We start from the raw sequence: 22,873 nt of genomic DNA on the forward strand, positions 1-22,873 counted from the left end.
CCAGGTTTATATTTCACTTGTTCTATTCAGAGATAATTACTACTACCCCATTTGGGACTTCTAAATCCTGAGGTCAGCTCTGACTCCACGCTCAGTTGGCCTCTCCATCTGTTCTCATTGCTTTTCCTGTTAGATGACAGTCATCCTCTTAGTAACATGATCTAATATTTATTGCACTTAACTATGTGCCAGGCGTGAAGCAAAGGCATTATTATTTCATTTTAACCTCATGATAACTATAAGGTGGATACCGTTGTCATTTTCATGTTACAGATACTAAAGCTGGGACTTTTGAGAAGTTAAGTGACGTCTTTGGGTCTCAGCTCTGAAGCCCTGCCCCTCTCCTGGCAGGTGAGACTGCCTTGGTTCCTTGGGTAGGTCATGTGAACTTGGATGGACTTGAACTCCATGCAGGGTTCAGGTTTCTGACCTGGATAGACAGATCTACGTTGGAATTTTGGCTGTGCCTCTTAGTAACTATGTGATCTTGGGTGAATTACTTAAATCCTCCAAAACCTCGTCTTCATTCAGAAGTTGTGTGTGAAATCTGATGTTAAATCCACTTTCAATACCCAAGGCAGGAAGAAGACTATCATTAGTTATTTTACTTTTTACTAATACAGTGGCCTGACTTTTCTAAGATCATTCTTGGCATGTGAAGTTGCCTCTTTTCTTTTCCTTCTGGAATGCTGAGCCCTGACCAGCTCGGTCTCGAGTGGGGGTGACTGCGGTGCGTCTGATGTTGGCAACTCTTTATGTCGCATCCTGTGCCTCTTTAAAACATTTCTGGAGGCAACTGGGTGTGTGTTTGTGGCCTTTTTTGCAAGCAAGTCATGGAGTTAGTACTGGCCTTTTGGGGCTTGAGAGAGCCCAGTAAATAGCATACCTCTCACCTGCCCGAGCTGGACACGAGGGAGGAGGTTGGCAGATGGAGACTGAGGTCACCTTTATTATTAATACAGTTGATGCTAAGGTAGAATAAAGGAGATACAGATAAGAGATAACAGAGAAAGGATTCTTAGGAGAGGGCATGGAGGAAGGGAAGCTTACACAGAGGCAGAAAAGTGGAGAGAGGAAGAAGAGATTGCAGCCAGGATTCTTCCTATGAGATGAGGATTTTGGAAGGGGTTCTCTGTATTGTTTGCACCTTCAAGAAAAATGGGAGAGGGGCTTGCTGAAGGTCATAGCGCTTCTATGGGCCGGCAAGTTTCAAACTCAAATGTCTATTCCTGGACCAGCCTCTGGACTGTGCTCTGTGGAGGGCTACTTTGCGGGAGGAGAACATGGAAAGATTGTATTTTGGAAAACTTACTTGAGTCTCTGAAAACAGTTATGCATGCTACATTTAGGAACTTCTCCAGTTAAGTATTTTTGGAGTACATGGCTTTTAAAATGTCCTGTGACACTAAGTGAAGTAAGACAGAGAAAGACAAATATCTTATATCGCTTATATGGGGAATCTAAAAAAAAAAAAATGATACAAATGAACTGATTTACAAAACGGAAACAGACTCACAGACTTAGAGAATGAATTTATGGTTACCAGGGGAGAGGGGTGGGGGAGGAGGGATAGACTGGGAGTTTGGGATTGACAAATATACACTAGTATATTTAAAATAGATAACCAACAAGGACCTACTGTTTTTTTTTTTTTTAAAAAGAATTTCTTAAAAGAAATGTCGTATGACAGTTAATACTTTCTTGATACACACACGTGTATATATTTTATATTTATATATATTTTTACATATATTTTGTATTTTATGTCTTTAAGTAGGTATATATAATGTTATAGCTTATTTTTTAATGTCTTTATATGTTTTTTAGTATTTTAATTTCTGGCTTTTGGTTCTGAAGGAAAATGAAATCATAGTAATGATTAACAACTGCTGAAAATATGACCTGCCGTATGAGATTTTATTTGGTTGTTAATCTTAAAAATACAGACCTGGTGATGGTTTCAACCTTTGGGAGCAACCCTGGCTATGCTCCTGATCCTTTCCCTGTTACCACTTGTCTAACGAATGTAGAGGCCAAAGCTCCCTCCCTCTGCAACCCCTTACCCTCAACCCCCATCCGTGTGTGTCTTTTCTTGATTTGGGGTTTGTGAAAATAGGTATGTTTGCTGAATTCACCCAGAAATGAAGCCTATTAAAAATTAAATCTATCTCCATTTTTGTCTCTGAATGCTTATAGAATCTATATATTTGATATGAAGTTATACTAACCATAATCTAAGAGTATCTTAAATTTTTGCAGCTGTAGAATTATATTAGACTTCGAATAATTCAACTTTAACATTTAAAATCTAGTTCAGACTCCTTTATAAGGGAGTAAAATTGTATCTCATGAGAGCTATCGGCCTAAGTATATCCTCTTAACTCAGCATTCAAATTTTAAAAGTACAACAAAAATTAATCTGTCTTGTCTTTTCTTTTTTAGCTTCTCAGACAAGCTATTTAGTGGAAAAGCTTTACATTTTCAGCCATCAGTTCTAGATTTTGGAGTTCAGTAAGTATCTTCTCTTTATAATTTTTAATAATTTATTATTTACACTATTTGCTTTCAGGATATCTCTATGTATATGTGTGATGTTAAATATATTTTAAATATATAGATAATATCAAGAGAGATTGATCCTAGAACTTGTTAAAAGGAACATTTTTGTGAAAAGGAGGGTGTAAGAGTTGTTTTAGCCCTTTCTTCAGTTTTTAATGAATGTACCTTATAATTTAAGTCGATAGTAAGTCCTTGTTTTTCTGAAACAAAGCAGGTTATTTTATAATGAAAAACTCTACATATTGATGGTTTCTGAATTTTTAAAATTAGATTCACTTATTCACTCAGTTTTTACTGCTCCTTATGCTTTGGGATTCAAAATTGTACATACATTAGTTACTATGATTGAGGCTTTGGAAACAAGTTAAGTGGGGAAGACAGCGTGGAAGCTGTAATTCCTTGTAGTACATCTTGCTGAGAAGCATGAGATGAAGGGGATGTGATCTGAGTGTCGGCTGAGGGACTGATCTGGGAACTCAGAGAAATTAAGGACGAGAAGGGTGAAGCTGTGCTCAGGAGGGAACTTCAGGACTCGTGTTGGTTGTAATGAAGTGTTAGACTCCCTGGATGCAGAATTTTGCTGCACTGAGTAGATGTAATTTCACATTAGTAGAGTTTCTAGGTGGAAGTAAAAGAGTGTTTCAGGATTAAAAACTCTGCTTGTTTTAGCAGCCTGGACCATCACTTCAATTTTATGAAGAACTTTTCTGAGTTACAAGAAAAGTTATGTGAGTGGAATAACCATGGTGCTAGGAGAGCATCTGGGGTGAGTTAGTGGTGGTCTCCTGGTGTGCTCTCCTTTATTCATCTGGTTTCCTTCCTTCCATTTCCTTCTGATCATCAAAATATCAGAGCTGCCATGAAGAATAATGAATTTTAAATTTAAAAGCACATTGTTGAGCTTTTTAAGGAGAGTCTGTAAAAGGAAGAAGTGATAAAAGTGTGAAGGGAGCTTGCTGATTTTACAAGATTCTAGGCGTCTACTTTTTTGTTTTTGAATTTTTATATTTTTATTCTTTGGTAAAGAATGAGGTTTTATAATCAAACCTCATTGACTTCAAATTCTGAGATCACTTTGCTTTGTCAAAAGTATTGTAAGAAGAAATTTCAGTGTAGGACCTACTTTAAAGTGTATGTTACATATTGGTAGATATAACAAGATGGATAGTAGTAAATACACTTAGATTAGGATAACAATTCCAGTTCAGGGGACACTGGCTGTCCATAGTATATTTACTCTTCAGTGATATAAAAAAATCCTACAGTCGTCAGTGCACATGATTGGATGTATGTATGTATTATCTATGTATATTAATTAGCTCTGCACATCAATTTCTGGTTCTAATAGCTGGAAGCATGTTGAAAAGAAACGTTTAAAGTTCTTGATTTGAAAAGGTTACTGAGTTTTAGACTTGAATCACCTTTGGATAATTCAGTTTTGTTTATGTAGTAGTTTATAGTTCTTAAAGTACAATCTTGTCTCTTGTGAGTTGAGTCTTACAGCAATCCTGGAAGGATATTGGAGGTAGGTGTTGTCTAAGAGAGAGAATCATTTCCAAATATCTCTGTATTGGAGCATGTACTACAAATGCTCATATATTTGTTGCTGAGAAGTAGTGCAGTTTTCCCAAGGTCATTTTACTGGAAGTGACAGAGTAAATCTTTTGATTTCTAAGCCAGCATGTACCATGCTATTTTTCTCATAATTGAGATCCAGGATATGGTTATGGGAATAAATTATTTTTGCTGAAGTTAAAAAAAATCTCAATAATAACAAAATATAGCCTAAATCAGAACACTTTTTAAAAATTAGTCAAGTTTTACCTTGCATCTAACAAATGGTCTAATCCATAGGCATTAGATACACATTTTAACCAGAGAGTTCTCATTTCTTCACTGCCCTAGGTCAGGTTTTGCTATTGTTTATTTTGGCATTGACCTTGAGCAAACCTCATTCCTTCTCATAGTTCTGGTTTCCCTCTAGGATGCAGAATCAGGATCATGTTATTCAGTTGCCCTCTGCCTACTTCTTAGGGTTTATGTTAAGGGTTAATATTCTGCTGGTCCTGAGATTAAAAGTGCTAATCATTCATAAGAAATTTTAATCATTCTTTTGTAGTATTAAATTAATAGAGTATCTTCCAGTTGTCACTAGTGAAGGAAATTCTTATCCTCATAATACTTTTAAAAATAGAATTTAAAAAAAATAGGATAAAAATAGTACCGTGGCGACTAGGTTTCAACCAGCATTCTCTGTTAGGTCTGGTGAGGTTTCTGGTGGACAGAGCCACTGGGCTCTGTTACATTGCAGTTTTGTGGTCTTATTTTTTAAGGTGTTTCTCGGGGAGACATTTGTATCCTTTGAAACTAAAAATCTTGTATTCCAATTATGTGAATGAAACAAAACCTTTGAGGATAAGTATTAATAACTTTGCTGATTGATTCATATTATTCACGTAAAACCTAAAATCATGGAAGTTCTTATTTATTTAATTTAATTGAGGGAAAAGGCAGATGTGAGCCTAGTACTCCTGACACAGGGCTCTCTGAGGTGCTATGATAGTATAAAAAATTTTTAGTTGTTTTATTTAAGAACACTCTAAAACAATCAAAGTTTTAATCACACTTATTATATTTTATTTGTAACTGGCTGTTAAGGACTTTTAAAATACATATTGGACATACTAAGCCTTCAACTAAGACTTGTGATTAAAAGTAGAAGGAAGAGCTGAAAGAAAAATTCCAAGGATTTGATGGCACTAATACAGTATTTTGGAAATCCTATTGTATATAAGAGAAACAGCATGCACTTAATTTTTCCTAAAGCACACTTTTTTTTAATATTCAACTGTGAACCGCTAGTTTTTAATATAAGAGAAATTGGAACAAAATCAGAGAAACACAAACATAATGTAGATGATTTTTTCCCCTGTATTGAGAATATAGTTTCATTTCTAGGCCCTACTAAAGAGAACCGTTTATTTGGGTCTCTGCCACTGAGGGTGTTAAAACTGGAGAGATGACTTCAGTGAAATTTTTGCTGGCTCTCTATTTATCACAACACGGTTTAACTAGAGTGAATTTGATATTGGGTAGTAGCAACCAGAGTAAACGATTTGAGGGAACATTGCAGGTAGTTCCAGGCAGCTGGGCTAGAAACTGGCCCCTTTCCTCTTGCAGTTCCTTTGTCAGAGCCCACCTTGTAGATGGAGAGCCCTGCAGAAAAGATTCAACATCAAGATTTCCATTAGTTAGGGTATTTGCTGAAGAACAGAGATTCTTAACTCTGAGGGTCATGGAAAGTTTTGAAAGTATGTATAACACTTTTGTGTGCATATTTGTGGATGGAGGAGCCAAAGCTTTCATTAGAGTTTTCGGAAAGACTCATGATTTAAATGGATAACAGCCAAAGATAGAAAGTGCTGCAGAGCTTTCATTTTTCTCGGAAGAATGGTGTTTAACAATTAAGTTTTCTTTTATAAGACTTAATACAGTCTCTTTGCCAGTTGAAATCCATTCCGCCCAAAATTATCTTTAAATTTATTACTCAGAAAATGAACCCTAAGAAGATTGGCTTTTTCTATGAGTACAGTTTCTTATCTAAACATATTCTCATTTGAATTAGAGACCCATGTCAGACAGATACCTAGTTCCCCCTAGGTGTTTTTTTGCAAGCGTTCAATGGCCTAGATGGGTTGAATTCTTCTAATACAAAAATCAGTGGGGTGCTACTGTGGGTTGATGTGAGTGTCTTGTAAAAGAAAGGATTAAAAAATTTTTTTGACTGTTGTGGATAGAATGCTTTATTAACAATAGGATTGTTGCTTTTAACTTTGTAATAAAGACCAACAGCTTTCTGGGTTTAGAGTGTATATATGGATGGATGGATGATTTTGTTTATAACCATACAATCCCTTGCGATATTTCCTTGTTCCCCTCCTAGGTTCCTGGGACACCCTGCGGCAAAGATTCTCTATGCGTATAACCCTAGCAGGGAGAGCGAGGTCGTGGTGAATTCCGTGTTTACAGCTGCGGGACATTTCCATGTGCCTCCCGTTCACTGCAGGGTGAGTGTGGATGCGTCTTGGAAGCTGTGCTGTGGTGGGCTGCCAGCTTTTCTTGCTTTCTTTGCCTGTAGTTTTTTCACTTTCTGCTGCCTGTCTCCCCTTTTTCTGCTACCCAGACTCTTTCTTTCTATGTGTTTGCTTTAGCACTTATTTTTTCAGTTGTTCAGATTCATAATTTTGGTGGCTCTTGATTATCTATGTGGAAGAAAAATGTTTAATGAATTAAAACTAGGTAGTAATGCATGTGTATTCAATACGACTTTTTCATAGTTAAAGAACCTTAATATTACTTGTCTCGTAGTGACTACCAGTGCTGAAGCATTTAGTAACTAGTACAAGTTTACAGTGGTGACCTCTTCACCTGGCGAGCGTGCTAGGATGGTTAGGACTCTTTTCTAAATACAGGCCTAAGGGGGGGTGAGTGGTTCCTTGTGAAGCTAATTTGCACCATAACACAGAGCTCAAAAGCATGATCTTCTAATAGTTTTAATTTAATTTTTTAAAAAATTTATTTATTTTTTTGGCTGTGTCGGGTCTTCATTGTGGCAAGCGGGCTCTTCGTCGCGGTACGGGAGCTCTTCGTTGCGGTGCGCGGGCTTCCCTCTGGTTGTAGTGCGTGGGCTCAGTAGTTGTGGTGTGCGTGTTTAGTTGCCCCGCGGCATGTGGGATCTTAGTTCCCCGACCAGGGATTGAACCCGCGTCCCCTGCATTGGAAGGCGGATTCTTTACCACTGGACCATCAGGGAAGTCCCTAATAGTTTTAAGTTTAGTAATTCAATTTAACTTTAATTTTTAAACTTTTAAAAGGTCTTTAACTTTTAATGAAGATCCAGGTTACTACTAGAGTTTATTTTCCTTACTCTCCCCATTTTTTTTTTAAATACTGGGACTCAGGAAGTGGAGTAAGGGGGAGCCCAGTATTTTGATCATGACAGTCTGTCCAGATAAACGCTGTCCCTGACTTTTACTAAGTAGCAACATGTCGGTACACCAGTGGTTCTCTTTACTTAAGTGGAAGTGGAAGTGTGTTAGACACAGGCCCTTGAACACATGCGGGAGGAAGAGGAGGGTAAAGGAAAGGTATGAGGCACATGGCTCCACTCGGGGTGAAAGCTGTCTTGCCCTAAGTCCACGGTGTGTTCTTTGATATTTTCTCTTAGATTGTTGGATGTTGATCTGTTTGGACATTCTCGGGGATTCATGATATGCATAAATCAAGGGTGCAAGAGTACGCAAATATCTGTTAACAGGAATTGTCAAGAAGAAAGTCTGTGAAAGACAGTTTGTCAAAGAGGGGCCATTCCAAGTGGCTAATGAGGTAGCTTTCTTTCAGGTAATTCCAGCAATGGGGAAAACGTCCTTCAGAATTATTTTCTTACCTACTGAAGAAGGAAGCATTGAAAGTTCTTTATTTATTAATACCTCCTCACATGGAGTTCTTTCTTATCATGTAAGTAGCTTTTTCTGTTGGTCATATAATTTGGCTGTTGACGTAATGAAGGAGTTTGGATGTTAAAGAAAAGCCTTTTGGAAATGTTACCACCTAGTTTATGTCATTCAAATATAAGGCTGCTTAGTTGATGTCCAGCTCACCAGCCCTCCTCCTTCCTCTGCCTCACGGGCCAGGTGGCCATCTTTCGTGCAAAGTGCGCGGCTGGAATGCACCTTGGATCTCGAAAGGGTATCAGAACAAAACAGAGAATCTATCGAACGGTTTTCTAGTATAAAATATAATGGGGTTTCAAAACTCACGACACTCACCTCCAACAGTCCAGGAATAGGAAGCTTGTGAGGGCAGCCCCTGGAGGTTTTGCTTCCTCCTCTCCCGGGCTCAGGACTGTTTCTGCTCTGGGGAAACGGACTGCATGCTTGGGGGCCCATCCCCAGGGAGCTCCCTATTCTAGCAAAGCACTGGGGAGGCAGTGAGAGGAGTCTTTTTGTTGTTGTTCACAGAAATAGTCAGGAATCTTTATCTTAAGCGGTATCTGTGACATCTTTCATTTAAGTGCCAAGATCTATCACTTTTGTGGCTAATTCTTACAGGATTTCATGTAACTTGTGGTCCCATATCAGAAAAGTTGTCTATTTCTGAAGAGATTTGCTGCATTGAGGAACATTCAGCTTAAGTACAGCAACTTTTGTTGCATTTTTGTTTTCGGAGGACAAAGATAAATATAATAATTGGATTAATAGTCTTGACGGCCAAGTTGACGAACACAGATTTCCTTTGGGAAGGTATTTCAGCACTATGTCAAATGCGTTTCAAAAGTAATAGATTTTTTTTTTTTCCTGCAGGTATCTGGCATTGGCACTCGCAGAATCTCTGCAGAAGGGTCTGTAAAACAGCTACCAAATGCTTACTTTCTGCTTCCACAGGTCCAGAGCGTTCAGCTTTCACAAACACAGGTGATTTTAGTAGGACGTTTATTTTGAATGCTGATAAATACCAAACTTTGTAGCCTCCACATTTATGTGTCTTACACAGAGTACAGACAGACCTTTTTACCTAGTCAGAAGTGGGATTTTAACATGTTCCACTTTTGGAAAAAATCCTGGTACATATGGAAAAAACGTATGTATGTAAAGTGTCAGTGGAATCCGTATACTTCTTTTTGACTGCTGTATAGTCCACGGTGTTGATATTACATAGTTTGCTTAGTCCTGTTGTTGGTCATTTGCAGTGTGTCCAGTTTTTCATTATTTTTACCATTAGGCCGTGTACATATTTTACAGGTTTCTTTATTTCTCTTTCGGACTACCTGTTTCCTTGGGGTGTATTTTGTAAAGAGGATTCTGTAGTTAAAGACTACGAACCATTTTATAGGGCTTGTTAATCTTGCCAGGGTGCTTTTCAGGGAGCCAGACCCTCCCTGGTCACTGGTAATGACATTCCTGCAAGAGTCTTTCCCTCTCCCCGCCCTCCTGCCATGAGTCCTGCCTGGGTGTGGCTCAGGGGAAAGAAATGTTTTCAATGTCTTAGTAGGTATATAATGGAACCTTAAAATTCTTTTAATGCGTATTTCATTAATCGCTTATAGAGTTGGCCGTTTTTTCCCTTCGATTATTTATATTTCCTTGCAACTGTGGATAACTGTTGAAATTCCAAAAGCACTTGACCCAACATATGAAGCTTACCACCTTACCTACCCTTTCTTTCTAATGAATAACTAAAGCCCACCGCTCGGACTTCTTGTAGGTCATGGTACCCAGGCTTTCCTTCACCATCAGTCTCACTGCGCCTCTGCTCTGGGCCAGGCATGAGTCTGGCACCTCTGTCTCCATGGAGCTCTCATTCCAGTGGGGAGAGGAGCAAAATTAATTTACCTGTAATGTAATGTCTGGGTGCTTTGCCACCCAGTAGGTCATTCTTAGGGATTTAACATACTATTTCCATTTTTTTAATAAAATGGAATAGCCCTTCCTCAGGATTTTAAGGAAGATTTCTTTTTATTTGCAAATTTGGATTTGGTTTAAGTTCTAAAACCAGTGGGACTGTATTGAAAGGTTTTAGGCTGGAGACTGCTGTGATCTGACCTGCATTTTGTAAGGGCTTGGAAGGCCTAGTGAAAGTTTAATTTGCATGTGCTGACAGCGAGGGCTTTTCCTATGAGCACTTTCAGCCTTATCTTGGGGCTGTCCTTCAGCAGGGGGAGGGGGGCAACTGGGAATGGCCAGGTTTCTCTGGTGACTGAGAGCTTTGAGTGCCTGGTGCCATGTTAGTGGTGATAAAAGCATTGAAACCGAGGCGGGTGTTCAGATTACCTTAGTTAATGCTGTTAATTTAAGGATACGTGGAATTAAGGGCCTCAGAAGCCTTGGTGTGATGAGAGCGTGCCTGCCATCCACTCTGCCTGGCAGATCCCGTCCTTGCCGTGGTGCCCTCTGCCCTGTCCCACATCCAGGCCATCCTCATCTGGGCCACTGTAGCAGCCCCTTAACTGGTCTGCCAGCGTCTGCTTTGGCCCTTTCAAGTCCTCTTCCCCAAAATGCAAGTTGGACCTCGTCAGTCACCTGCTTTCCGTGCATTCCTGTAGGATTTAGGACTTAAACGGAACCCTTCGTGTGGCTGGAAGGCCTTGTGCGGTCTGGCGCTGTCCCTCCCCCGCCTCCCTCCCTCCGCTGCTCACACTGCCTCTTCCCCTCCTGCCCCTGGACCTCTGTGCCTGCCGTTTCCCCAGACGCCCCTCCCCCAGCTTTTCTCACAGTTAACCCTCACTTCATCCTTCCTTTCTCATCCTGAGTTCTCCAAGGATCTTGCTGTCTCTCCCATTCAGTTCCAGACCTCGGTTGGCCTGCAGTACAACTGACTTCCTTCCCCCTTAGGACTTGTATCCGGTGAAAAAATCCCACGCCCACATAGTGTGGTTACTTAGCCACTCTCTCTTTCACTCGTGGAGTTTAAGCCCCACGAAAGCGGGGGCCACCTGACTTGGCTTTCCATATCTTCCCGGCCCAGCCCGGGGCCTGCCGTTGGAGGGGCCCATGAACTTGGGCTGAGGGGAGTTTTGGCCAGCTCCCCCTACCACGGCGGTGACTTGGCTTTTCTTGTTTCTGCTTTAGCTGGTACGAAACTCTGTTTTGTTTCTTTTTTCCTTTTTTGCATTTTTATCTATATTTAACAGCTTTATCGAGATATGATTCACATACAACAAAATTCACCCACTTAAAGTGTCCCCCCACTGGTTGTTAGTATACTCACAGAGCTGTGCAGCATTCACCACTCTCTCACAGCCTAATTTTAGAACATTTTCTTTGCCTTAGTCCCTGGCAACTATTACTCTATTTTCTGTCTCTATAGATTTGTCTATTTTGGACATTTCATGTAAATGAATTGTGTGGTCTTTTGTGATTGGCTTCTTTCACTTAGCGTAGTGTTTTCAAGTTTCATCCATGTTATCAGTCTTTCCTTCCTTTTTATTGCCAAATGATATATTGTATAGGCATATACCACATTTTGTTTAAACATTTATCAATTGGTTTCATTTTTTTGATTTGTTTTAGTTTTTTTGGCTATTATGAATAATGTCACTGTGAACATTCATGGACAAGTTTGTGTGGACGTATGTCTTCTATTCTCTTGGGTGTATATGTAAGGGTGGAATTTTGCTGGGTCATATGGTAATTCTATGTCTCACATTTTGAGGAATTGTCAAACTGTTTTCTAAAGTGGTTGTATCATTTTACAATCTCACCAGCAATATGTGAGGATTCCAGTTTCTCTGCAACTTTGCCAAGGCTTGTTATTTTCTGTTTTTTTGTTGTTGTTTTGTTTTTTATAGCCATCCTAGTGGGTGTGAAGTGATACCTCATGTGGTTTTTATTTGCATTTCCTTAATCACTAATGATGTTGAGCGTCTTTTCATGTGCTTTTTGATAATTTTTATATCTTCTTTGGAGAAATGTCTATTCAGATCCTTTGCCCATTTTTTAATTGGGTTATTTGTCTTTTTATTGTTGAGATATAAGTGTTCTTTATATATTCTAGATAGTAGACTTTCATCAGGTACATGATTTGTATGTATTTTTCTCCCATTCTTTAGGTTGTCTTTTTATTTTTAATTTTGATGAAGTCCAGTTCACCTATTTTTTATTTGGTCACTTATGCTTTTAGTGTCAAATCTAACAAGGCCTAAGGTTGTAAAGATTTACTCCTGTGTTTTTTTCTAAGAGCTTTATAGTTCATCTCTTGTAGTGAGGTCTGTGACCCATTTTTACTTCACTTTAGTGTATAGTGTGAGCTCGGGATCCAAGTTCATTCTTTTCATATGCATTTCCAGTAGTCCCAGTACCATTTGTTGAAAAGACAGTTCTTCCCCCATTGGAGTGTCTCGGCGTCCTCCTTGACTGTCTCAGCTTCAGCTCTGTTCCCAATGGTAGATTCTCTCCATTTTCATTTATACTGGGATCTATGAGTTTAGTCAAGTCACTGTCTAAGGCTGCCCCTGTTGAGCATAGCTCCCCCCATCAGTCAGTCAACAGTTAGTTATTAGATATCATTTCTTGAATGTTCCAGGAAATGATAGGGCAGTGAACACAGCACAGTGTCCCTGCTCTTATGACGTGACAATGTAGAATACATTTCAGAGTTTGAAGGTAAAACTCAATTTTTTTGACTGATCTTTTGTTGGAACCCAGTATTGAGAGGTCTAGATATAAAAAAATATTTCTTAAAAGGCAATTATTTAAATTTCTTTCATTTTTACAGTGATTTAGAAAAGGAAACTTCAAAGTCTTTTTTTCAAGGCTTACTACACCTAGAAACAAAAACAAAAACCTACAAAATTTAGACTTAAGAAATAATTATGGCATTCCTCAGAAAAATCCTGACTATAATATTTTTGCATTTAAACTGCACACATAAAATGCGTTCAAGTTGTGTTTTAAGTGGCTGTAAGGTTGCCGGCTGTCCTTTTCCAGAAAGGAGTATCTTTATTTTGATATTCTTTCTGTCCCGTGTTTTTGTCTACCTTTTGCCTGTGGTCCAGAACCCATAATCTGGGGTGGGTGCTGAGTTCAAGAGGTCCCTTCTCTCAACGGGGAAGGAGGGTGGGGGAAGGAGTGCTCATGACTGAATCTTCTCCAGGACAGAGCTGGAAAGTGCATCTGGTAGAAAGCTAAAGAGTGAGAAGGTTTAGGCAGAAATGAATATGTCCTGAGTCTTTCAGATACAGGGACTGTCACTGGCCTTTGCTCACACATACTTAAAATTGCTTCCTAAGGTAGCAACTAGAAATTTATGTAATCAGAACACTTTTGCTCACTTACCCTTGCAGCTTACCACATGATACCTCACACAGAGGGACTGTGGCAGCACTTGGTTTTGTCTCCTGAGCTGCTAAAAGATTCAGTTAACTATGACAAAATCAAATTTAAATAATGCTAGTAAGAAAAAAACCATGGATTTACTTTAGGGATACAAACTGGAGGAAAAATTAAGTACTTCCATGAGGGTCAAAAGCCAGTTTCCTCCCTCTGTCTGTCTTTTTCCAAGCCTGTGCTCCTTCCACTGAGCTCACTTGTCTCTCGTTGGATCATTAAATGAACACCTGTAAAGCCCCAGGACAGAGCCCAACCCCAGGTCACAGAGTATAACTTTACTAAAGCGCCCTGAAAAGGGCATTGTTTGATATTTCATCCTCCTTTTCTGAAAGAGCATACCTTTAGGGAAAATGGTCAGATGAAATATGTCCATTTTATTTGCTCTTATTTCTATGAATAGGGGGGAAAACAATGTGAACATTTATAATGTCATATAGATTGTAATTGGTTCAAGATCTCTGTTTTTTGGAATAACAAAAAAAAAATGTGTCCCTCTTGTGAAATAAACTAGGGTGCCCGTGAAAAAATTGTTAGGTTATCTCAGTTTTTTTGTAGTATGAGCTCATTCCAGTCCTTTTTGTGTGTGTCCACTCATATCTTACTTTTGCATTTTTCCTGCTCAGTCGAACTGGATTAAATGGCTCACTCTCTTCTGCTGAAGCCAAGAGTGTTTGTGTGATTCGTCTTCTGTCTAAATTCGTGCTGGCCGGGAGTTCTCTAGCAGGGGCTGAGTTCAGTGAGAGGAGGGTGTGCATTGCGGCCTCTCTGCTGCACATGCGTGTCTGCTCTGGGGAAGAAGGGGGCAGACATGAGGAATTAAGTTGCCTTTTCACTTAGTCCTTCTTTTTCATTTGTTTTGACGTTTATGGAGTGAGCATTCCTAGCAGACAAGACGTCACTATGACAGTGGGTTTAAGTGAGAATCTGAGGACCCTCTGCTTTTGTTGCAGTCCTGTCATCATTTGGCACCTGGATTATCCCCCAGTCAGGCTTTCTCCCCTCCAGTGCACCTGCTGCGCATGCTGGTGATGTCTTCTTAAACAAAACTATTCATTATTTCCCTGGTCACTACACTGCTGGGTCCCTGTTGTTTGCAGGATCCAGCCCAAACACCCTAGCTTGGCCTACAAGGTCCTTCGTCTCCTGGGTCCAGCTTCTTCTCCAGCCTCGGGGTACCACCCTGCTCTTCTCATCTCTGGGCTCACAAACCTCCCATCACTGCCAGACCGTGCCATCCCTTTGTACAGACTGTCTCCCCTTCATAGGCTTTTCCCCTGTTCTGACTCCAATTTTACTTCTAATTCTGTCCTCTGAGACCCAGTTCAGATATCACCTCCTCTCCAGGTTCCCAGGCCAGTCTCTGCTCTGGTCCCACGACGCTTGGTTCAAAGCTGCTTTAACATTTTGTGTCCCCGGGCTGTCTCCCTCTGCTGCTCTTCCATGAGGCTCTTGAGGCCCAGGCCTGTTTCTTTTTCATTTTCATAATCTCAGTATCACCTTAGTGTTTGGTACATTGAGGGCAGCCCCAGAGCTTTTCATAGGTAGATGAGTCAGTGGGCACCCAAGTTAAGAGCCCCAAATAGCATATCTCCAGTCGTAATATCTAAGATTTGTCTAACTTCACCTTTTCACCACATCAACCAGATGACCTTCAACAGATTTACTACCAGGGCAGGTGGTATAATTCTTATTTTAGAAATTGTAGAATGGTCTTAGAGTTTAGGTTACTTGGTGGAGGTTGAGGACAGAGCTGGGATTGGCAGTCCCGGCTCAGTATGCTTTAAATTTTTCCCCAGGTAATGATTTTCATATTGTTGACTTTGTAATTCATGTTCCAGGAAAGATATATGCAAAAAAAATTTTTTTGGCGGCATTTTTATAATGGCAAAAACAGTAGAAACAGCCTAAAGGCTCAACAGTGGAAAAAGGATTTGATAAATTTAAGTATATCAACATAGTAGAATATTAAGTAGTTCTTGCAAGTTACAATTATGATGCTTATGTAGAAATGTCTGACAAGCGAATAGTAGATTATAAGCTAGACTGTACTCTGTGATTGTAATTGTAAAGTATATGGTGGGATGTAATATGTAAATAGAGTTGTGTTAGGCTCATGAAAAAGTAAGAAGTTTTATTTTTTAACGTTTTCTTTAGTGTTGTTTTGGATCCAAGCCATTGAGATTTGAGGAATGTTTCAGTGGTTTATTTGGGCAAAACAGAATATTTGAAATTGTCATTCTTTCAGAATCTGGCGTATAGGGTCACTATAGCAATAACCTTGTCTCAGAGAGTTAAAAGAACTTATTATTATTGGAATCACTGTAAAATAATATTTATTGTTAAAGGTGGAATTATAAGGCAATATGGGAAACACAGAGAGGCTTTAAATTAGAGGAAGGCCGATGACACACAGTTCCCATGAAGTAACAGTGGATCTGTGTGTCCTAACATAGTATCATAGTATTGAATTCTCTCAAAAGGAGATTGTGACGATAAAAAATTACAGTGTAATTATAAGAAAACACAGGAAACCAGAGAAGTAAAAAATTAGAAATAACCCCCAAGACCACAGTCACACTCAACATAGGTGACCAGGAAGAATATTTTGTCACCTCCTTTCTGAACTTTTCAGAGTGTCTACAGTATCCTGTTACCTGATTGTGTAAAGGAGAGCTTATTTCTGGGGATTGTGTGTGATGTCTGATACACTTCAGACCAGGAGTTGCTACCCTTTTAAGACTGGCACAGCCTGGCTTTGGCATGCTGCTGTCAGGCCCTGTGCCTGCCCGCCCGGGACAGGTGTTGGTGAGGCCTGTGGTGCCAGCCTGTGTGGAGCCTGGTGCCGGCCAGGCTCGGGGAACGCGCCCCACGTTGCTGTCCGGGGATTCGCCTCCTAGGTGCTGATCCCTGTCGAGTAAGTGCGGTGGTCTGGAAGGGAAGCTATAAAGTCAGTGTGGGGAGGAGGACAAGGAACGTTTCCAATCACAGTTCGACAGAGGAGAAATGGAAAGGGGCAGGTTTCTCAGTAACAAATAAGTTGCAGAAGTCTGAACGAGGATCTGGAAATGGAAAATAAAAACAGGGAAAGGTTAAAGGCCGCTGTGGCTGGCTGCCCTGTTTTCCTGATGTCTTACAGGATAAGTTAAATGAAATACACAGATTTACTGGGTGAGGTAGCTAAGAATTCCTACAAATCTGGGTGGGAACATAACGTATTTAATAACATTTATTTGCCTGATAAAAGTTACCTTTTTTAACATAAAAATGTTAGTCTGTCAGACTCTGGAGAGTTATTACTGTATGTTAGGAAAATATATGCCGTTACCTACCTGCCTCTGAATGCAGCTTTTAAAGCAAGGAAATTGCTTAAATTTAAATTTTTTTCTTTTTTTTCATTGGAGCCTCCAGTGAGAATGATTCAGTGGCGTGGGAGTTTGGGAAGAGATAGAGGGCTGGTGAATGGGAGACAGGAAGGAAGCTTGGTGAAGCCGCAAGAGGTACGCAGGGGTGGGGCTGTTCCCCTTTCCTCGGCTTCCCCCTGCCCCCCAAACCCCCCAGCCCGCGAAGTCTCCTCCCCCCATCAGCCCCGTTTGCTTCTCTGAAATCTCTGCTCTCTTGGCAGGACAGAACAGTGTTCCAGGAGAGAACAGTTTCTTGGCCCCTCCTTTTTTTTAAAAAAAATTTTGTTTATTTATTTATTTTTGGCTGCGTTGGGTCTTCATTACTGCGCACGGGCTTTCTCTAGTTGCGAGCGGGGGCTACTCTTTGTTGGGGTGCATGGGGTTCTCATCGCTGTGGCTTCTCTTGTTGCGGAGCATGGGCTCTAGGTGCGTGGGCTCAAGAGTTGTGGCTCATGGGCTCTAGAGCTCAGGCTCAGTAGTTGTGGTGCACGGGCTTAGTCGCTCCGCGACCTGTGGGATCTTCCTGCACCAGGGCTCGAACCCGTGTCCCCTGCATTGGCAGGCAGATTCTTAACCACTGTGCCACCAGGGAAGCCCTCGGCCCCTCTTTTTAACTCAGCACTTGCTTAGTCCCTTTTTTGCCTCCTGGAGAATTGACTAGTTCCTTACTGAAAGCCCTGAGAGACCCCTGTCTTAGCAAGGATAGTATGCAAAAGCTTTTGTTTCTGTGTATGTGTTTTCCTTTACTAAGATTATAAGCTCCTTAAAGAGCAGGAATCATGTCCTAACCAGTATTTGTTTTCTTATCACCTAGCACAGAGCCTCGCCACGGAACACATAGTAAATAAATGATTGAGAATTGAATAAATGACCTTAAAAAGCAAGGAATTATAATTCTGCCAACATTCACTATGTTAGGATATTCTAGAAACTTTTGTTAGAAGACTTGAAGATGCCCAGTAAATAAATAGCACCTCTCTTCCTCAGGGTCTGAACTGGTGGATATATAAGAATCAGAAGCTAGAAAACTAAATTTATATTACTGAGAAGCCACATTCTCCTGTGTCAGCTGATGTAAGAGGGTCAGAGTTGCTAACTCCCGGCCCCCAGGTAGACCATGGTGTGGCCCATTGGAAGGGACTTTTTTTTTAGTTGAAGTATAGTTGATGTGCAACATTACATAAGTTACAGGTGTACAATATAGTGATTCACAATTTTTAAAGGTTATACTCCATTTATACTTATTATAAAATATTGGCTGTATTCCCTGTGTTGCACAATGTACCCTTGTAGCTTATTTTACACATGATAGTTTATGCCTCTTAATCCCCTACCTCTGTCTTGCCCCTCCCCTCTTTCCTCTCCCCACTGGTAACCACTAGTTTGTTCTCTATACCTGTGAGTCTGCTTCTTTTTTTGTTTCATTTACTAGTTTGTTTTGTGTTTCAGATAAGTGAAATCATACAGTATTTGTCTTTCTCTGTCTGACTTACTTCACTTAGCGTAATACCCCCCAAGTCCATCCATATTGTTGCAAACAGCAAAATTTCATTCTTCTTCATGACTGAGTAGTATTCCATTGTATATATATACCACATCTTCTTTATCCATTTCCATTCATCTGTTGTTGGACAGTTAGGTTGCTTCCATATTTTGACAATTGTAAATAAAACTGCTATGAACATTGGGGTGCATGTATCTTTTCAAATTAGTGTTTCTGTATTTTTCGGATATATACCCAGGAGTGGAATTGCTGGGTCATGTGGTAGTTCTATTTTTAGTTTTTTGAGAAACCTCCATACTATTTTCCACAGTGGCTGCACCAATTTACATTCCCACCACCAGTGTACCAGGGTTCCCTTTTCTCCACATGGTCACCAGCGTTTGTTATTTGTGCTCTTTTTGAGGATAGCCATTCTGTCAGGTGTGAGGTGAAATCTCATTGTGGTTTTGACTTCCATTTCCCTGATGATTAGCATTCATCTTTTCACGTGCCTGTTGACCATCTGCATTTCCTCTTATGGAAGGGATGTTTGAATCAAGGACAAACACCCTTACCCAGGATGTAGAGAGAAGGAGAAAAGAAACCAACTCGTCCAATAGCCCCTGCCCTGTCACCCTGCCTGCAGTACAAGGTCATTGTCTGTGGCTCACTAGTAGGCAACTGCCTCTACCTTGAGGGGAGAGGAAGGCTTGGGGCAAAGGAACAGCAGTATCAGGAATATTTAGTGTTTAGTGTTTACTTTCCTAATAGCGCTCCTCAGTTTTGGACTTTTGACCCTTTGGGCTTACCCGTTGTTAAGCCCATGGCCCTCCCTCTCTGCACGGAGGTGAGCAGACTTCCCGTGACCGTGCTCCTGCCTTCCTGAGCCTGTTCCTTCTCCCACTGGTACCAGCCCTGCTTTTTCGATCCTCTGTGGACCTCTGGGATGCACAGTTGAGTTTTCCCCTGGAAAGATCTGAGATGCATTATAATAATTCATCAATAATCTGCTCCAAAGCCACACTATGCCCCAGGTCTGAAGTTCATATCCTCATCTGTTTCCCATCCCAAATTCTTTTCAAGTATCCAGTAAAGCTTACCAGAGCTTTGAAAGGGGATCAAATAACAGAATTAAGATATTCCAAAAAAAAAAAAAACCAACCCAGCCTTATAAGGATGCCCCATCACAGAACTGTATAGTGAAATGAATAAGAAAGTGAATTCTAAAACCAGGCCACCTGGGTAAAAGTCTTGGTCCTGAGAGGTCTTAGCCAGGTTACCTAACCCTTTTATGTCTCAGTTTATCTATAAAACAGATAATAGCACTACCTCATAGGAGTGCTATAGTTATTGAATAAATGAATACATGTAAAAAGCTTAGAACCTAGTATCTGGCACATAGCTAAAATGCATTTATCACTTAAAAAAGTTTTTGTATATAAACCCTCTCCTATTATGAAACTCTCAGGGAGAAATTTAAAATTCAGAGAAGCAATCCTTGGCAAGACATGAAAGTTCAAGGTTCTAGCCCCATATCAAATTATGTTGGCCTGTGAGTTAACATGCAGAGAATTTGAAGTCCTCCCTAATTCCTTTTTTTTGGTCTTAGCCAGAGAGCTTCTCCATGCCTGTGTGCAGCTGGGGTAACTCCCCCTGCCCCCTGCCCAGGGCTTCTCAGAAAGCCCCCCGCCAGGATGTGCGTGGCTTCCCCAGGGCTTCTCAGAAATTACAGTAGTTCAACACTAAGTCTCTCTTGTCTCTGCTTGTTTCAAGTGGAGCTTGAGTCTAGAATCTTTTTTTTTTTTTTTAATAAATTTATTTATTTCATTTATTTTATTTCTGGCTGTGCTGGGTCTTCTTTGCTGCATGTGGGTTTTCTCTAGTCATGGCGAGCGAGGGCTACTCTTCGTGGTGGTGTGCGGGCTTCTCATTGTGGTGGCTTCTCTTGTTGTGGAGCACAGGCTCCAGACGCGCAGGCTCAGTAGTTGTGGCTCACGGGCTTAGTTGCTCCGCGGCATGTGGAATCTTCCTGGACCAGGGCTTGAACCCGTGTCCCCTGCATTGGCAGGCAGATTCTTAACCACTGTGCCACCAGGGAAGCCCGAGTCTAGAATCTTAACAAGACACACAGGAACATTAGATTATCAACCTTACATCCACCAAGTTTGGAGAACATGCCCCCCAGCCCTCAAGGCGCTAATTTTGAGCAGAATTGTTCCCAGTACTTCATCTTTGCCAAAGAGAGGGATGGAGGGCTGAAACCATCACCTTGGTTTCAGCCTCAGCTCATGCCAGTTCTGAGGCCAAGACCTGCGCCCTTAAACTCAATGGGCAGAGGTTGCCTGTCTGGAGGCGAATTTGGGGAGGAGCCACCTCCTCTCTTCGGAAGTGACACGGAGATGCTCAGATTCTCGGGTCTGTGCTCACAGGCAGAGCCTTGCGGTGGTGCAGTCCAGTCACCAGGTGTGTCTGTCCTCTCCTTTTTGCAGGGAGCCCTTGTTTCTGGCACTCCTGTGCTGAGTGGTGTCCCCGCTCTGTTAAGGGATGGAGCATCTGTGGGTGGGGACTTTGAGACCTGTTTGTGATGTGGTTTCCGTTAACTGTTACCAGGACCTCACAGAGGCTTCTGGAACCTGCTTCTTTGGGAAGGTTTTTCCCTTTTCGTCCTGCTTGTTTCAAGTGGAGCTTGTTCGCAGCAGATTCCTGGCGGGGAACTGCTGTTGACACTCGGGGAGCTTGGGGCCCAGTGGGGGTAGCTCCTGGCCCCCGAGCCCCGCGCTGTCTCCTCCAGCTTGTGCGTGTGCCCTTCTTTGTCTGTAGGCTGTGTTCTGCCTGCAGGATGTGCTGGTCTCTTCCTGTCCCCTTTTGCTGTCAGGGAGGCTTAGATGAGTTTCTTGCTGTTTAACCAGCTGCTTTTGCTGGTCTCTTTTTCCCTAATGCTTGTAAGCTACTGCTGTTTGCTGGAATTGATGCATTCCTTTTTTTTTAAGACCTTTTTCTTTCCTTTTTGGTCTAAATCTACTTTTTCCTCTAGGTGTTCCTCTAGATATTTTCTTGTGAGTTCTCCCAAAGCAAGAGAGATACAGTTGCTAAGTTTTGGGTCTGCCGAATCTTCTTCTCTTCCCTGCACTGGGTGCTCTTACATTGGAGACGTTCTCCCAATAGACCAGCATCTAATTTAGGGCTGGCATCAGTCTGCCTTGTTCTCCCTGGTTCCCCTTTAATAGGTTTCCTCGATGCTGTGCCTTCTCTTAGACTGAGTCCTAATTCCATAAACTTTGCAAGTGTGTTCCCTCAGGGCACAGGCAGTGACAGTCCCTCCACCTGCTGTGCTCCAGCATCTTCGTCTGATCTCCAATCTCCGCTGCTACCCCCACCCCTCACAGCCTGTCCAGAGTTTGTGTAACCCTTGGTAGAGCTGTGTCAGTCTTTGGAGATGAACGTAGGTCCTCAGTTGCTCTCACTGTGGGTTTTGTACCTGGCTTTAGAAGTGTGTTTCTCCACAGTTCCTAGAACTGAATCCTGGTTCCTCTAGGAGGAGCAATTCCAGTCCTCTGAGATCTTGCTTGTCTTCCTTTATTAGAGGTTTTTTTTTTTTAAGGCTCAAACAAGCACAAAGATATTGCTCCCTCACTTGAGTTAGACTCCAGGCTGTCCCTGTCTCTGTCTGTTGAACCGGGTGTCAAGGTCTCCTTTTCTGTTGCAGCTCTGTCCAGTTATTCCCCAAGATGTCAACCTTTCTCCAAAGGGTGGCCCTCTCTCCCTCCTGTTTCATCAACCTGCCTTGCTTTTTTTTGTTGTTTTGTTTTTGTTCCTCTTGTCCTGATAGGAAGATAGAGAGCGTTTCTCTAAGCTTCTAGCACCTTTCTGATTTCCGGAATGAGCCTAATCGTTCCAAGGACAGCCCTTAGTGGTTGCCTTCTTCGTGCATACATTAATTTTGTCAAATTGCTTTTCTGACTCAACCCAAGATGACAGCATATCTCTTTAATAAGGTTATCCTTATTGCTTCTTTATTTATAAAATCTGCCCCCATCTATGTATCTTCCACTTTGGATCTTGAAAATCTGAAGCAGCAGTTAGCATTTAGGTGATTAATAGCTGTAGGGCCAGGGAGTTGGAGGGGAACTCTTGAGTCTGTGGACCAACCACATGAATTTAAAATAAACCTTCTCACAGTTCCGACTCGTATCCATAAAGGTAAGGCATAAAAAGGAACAGAATTTGGAGCAGCCTGTCTATATTGCCTGCCTGGAGTTGGACCCAACACAGTTTCTTCAAGATCGGGCTATAGAAGCACCAGATAGTATTCTGGAAGCTCTCTCTATTTTGAGGAGAGCCCTGACTGGGACACCATTTTGTTTTTGTTTTGTTTTTCCTTCCCCCGCCCTTTCCCTTTTCTTTTCTTGTGGTAAAATATGCATAACACAGAATTTACCATTTTAACCGTTTTAAAGTGTACAGTTCAGTGGCATTAATTATACTCACAGTGCTATGCAGCCATGACCACCGTCCACTTCCAGAACTTTTTCGTCTGCCCAAAC

At 41.3% G+C, this 22,873-nt stretch overlaps 2 protein-coding genes across 10 annotated transcripts in view; one reads left to right on the forward strand and one right to left on the reverse strand.

The window, feature by feature from the left end:
* Positions 1-22,873, reverse strand: part of TIGD4 (tigger transposable element derived 4) — an 827,821-nt gene that overhangs the window by 742,558 nt on the left and 62,390 nt on the right. The gene's annotated exons all lie outside the window — the stretch shown is intronic.
* The window catches only part of TMEM131L (transmembrane 131 like), a 158,243-nt gene that overhangs the window by 69,262 nt on the left and 66,108 nt on the right, over positions 1-22,873 (forward strand). For 7 of the 9 annotated variants that reach the window (XM_082463494.1, XM_082463496.1, XM_082463499.1 and 4 more), the window contains exons 4-7: positions 2,443-2,511; positions 6,503-6,626; positions 7,960-8,076; positions 8,922-9,032. In XM_082463494.1, coding sequence (XP_082319620.1) covers positions 2,443-2,511; positions 6,503-6,626; positions 7,960-8,076; positions 8,922-9,032 — 421 coding nt within the window. Of the gene's footprint in view, positions 1-2,442; positions 2,512-3,729; positions 5,871-6,502; positions 6,627-7,959; positions 8,077-8,921; positions 9,033-22,873 lie in introns of those variants that run through there. The other 2 variants (XM_082463501.1, XM_082463498.1) reach the window with 2 other exon arrangements.

The sequence above is a fragment of the Balaenoptera physalus genome, assembly GCF_965194825.1.
Source record: "Balaenoptera physalus genome assembly, chromosome: 5".
NCBI classification, from domain to species: Eukaryota; Metazoa; Chordata; class Mammalia; order Artiodactyla; family Balaenopteridae; genus Balaenoptera; species Balaenoptera physalus.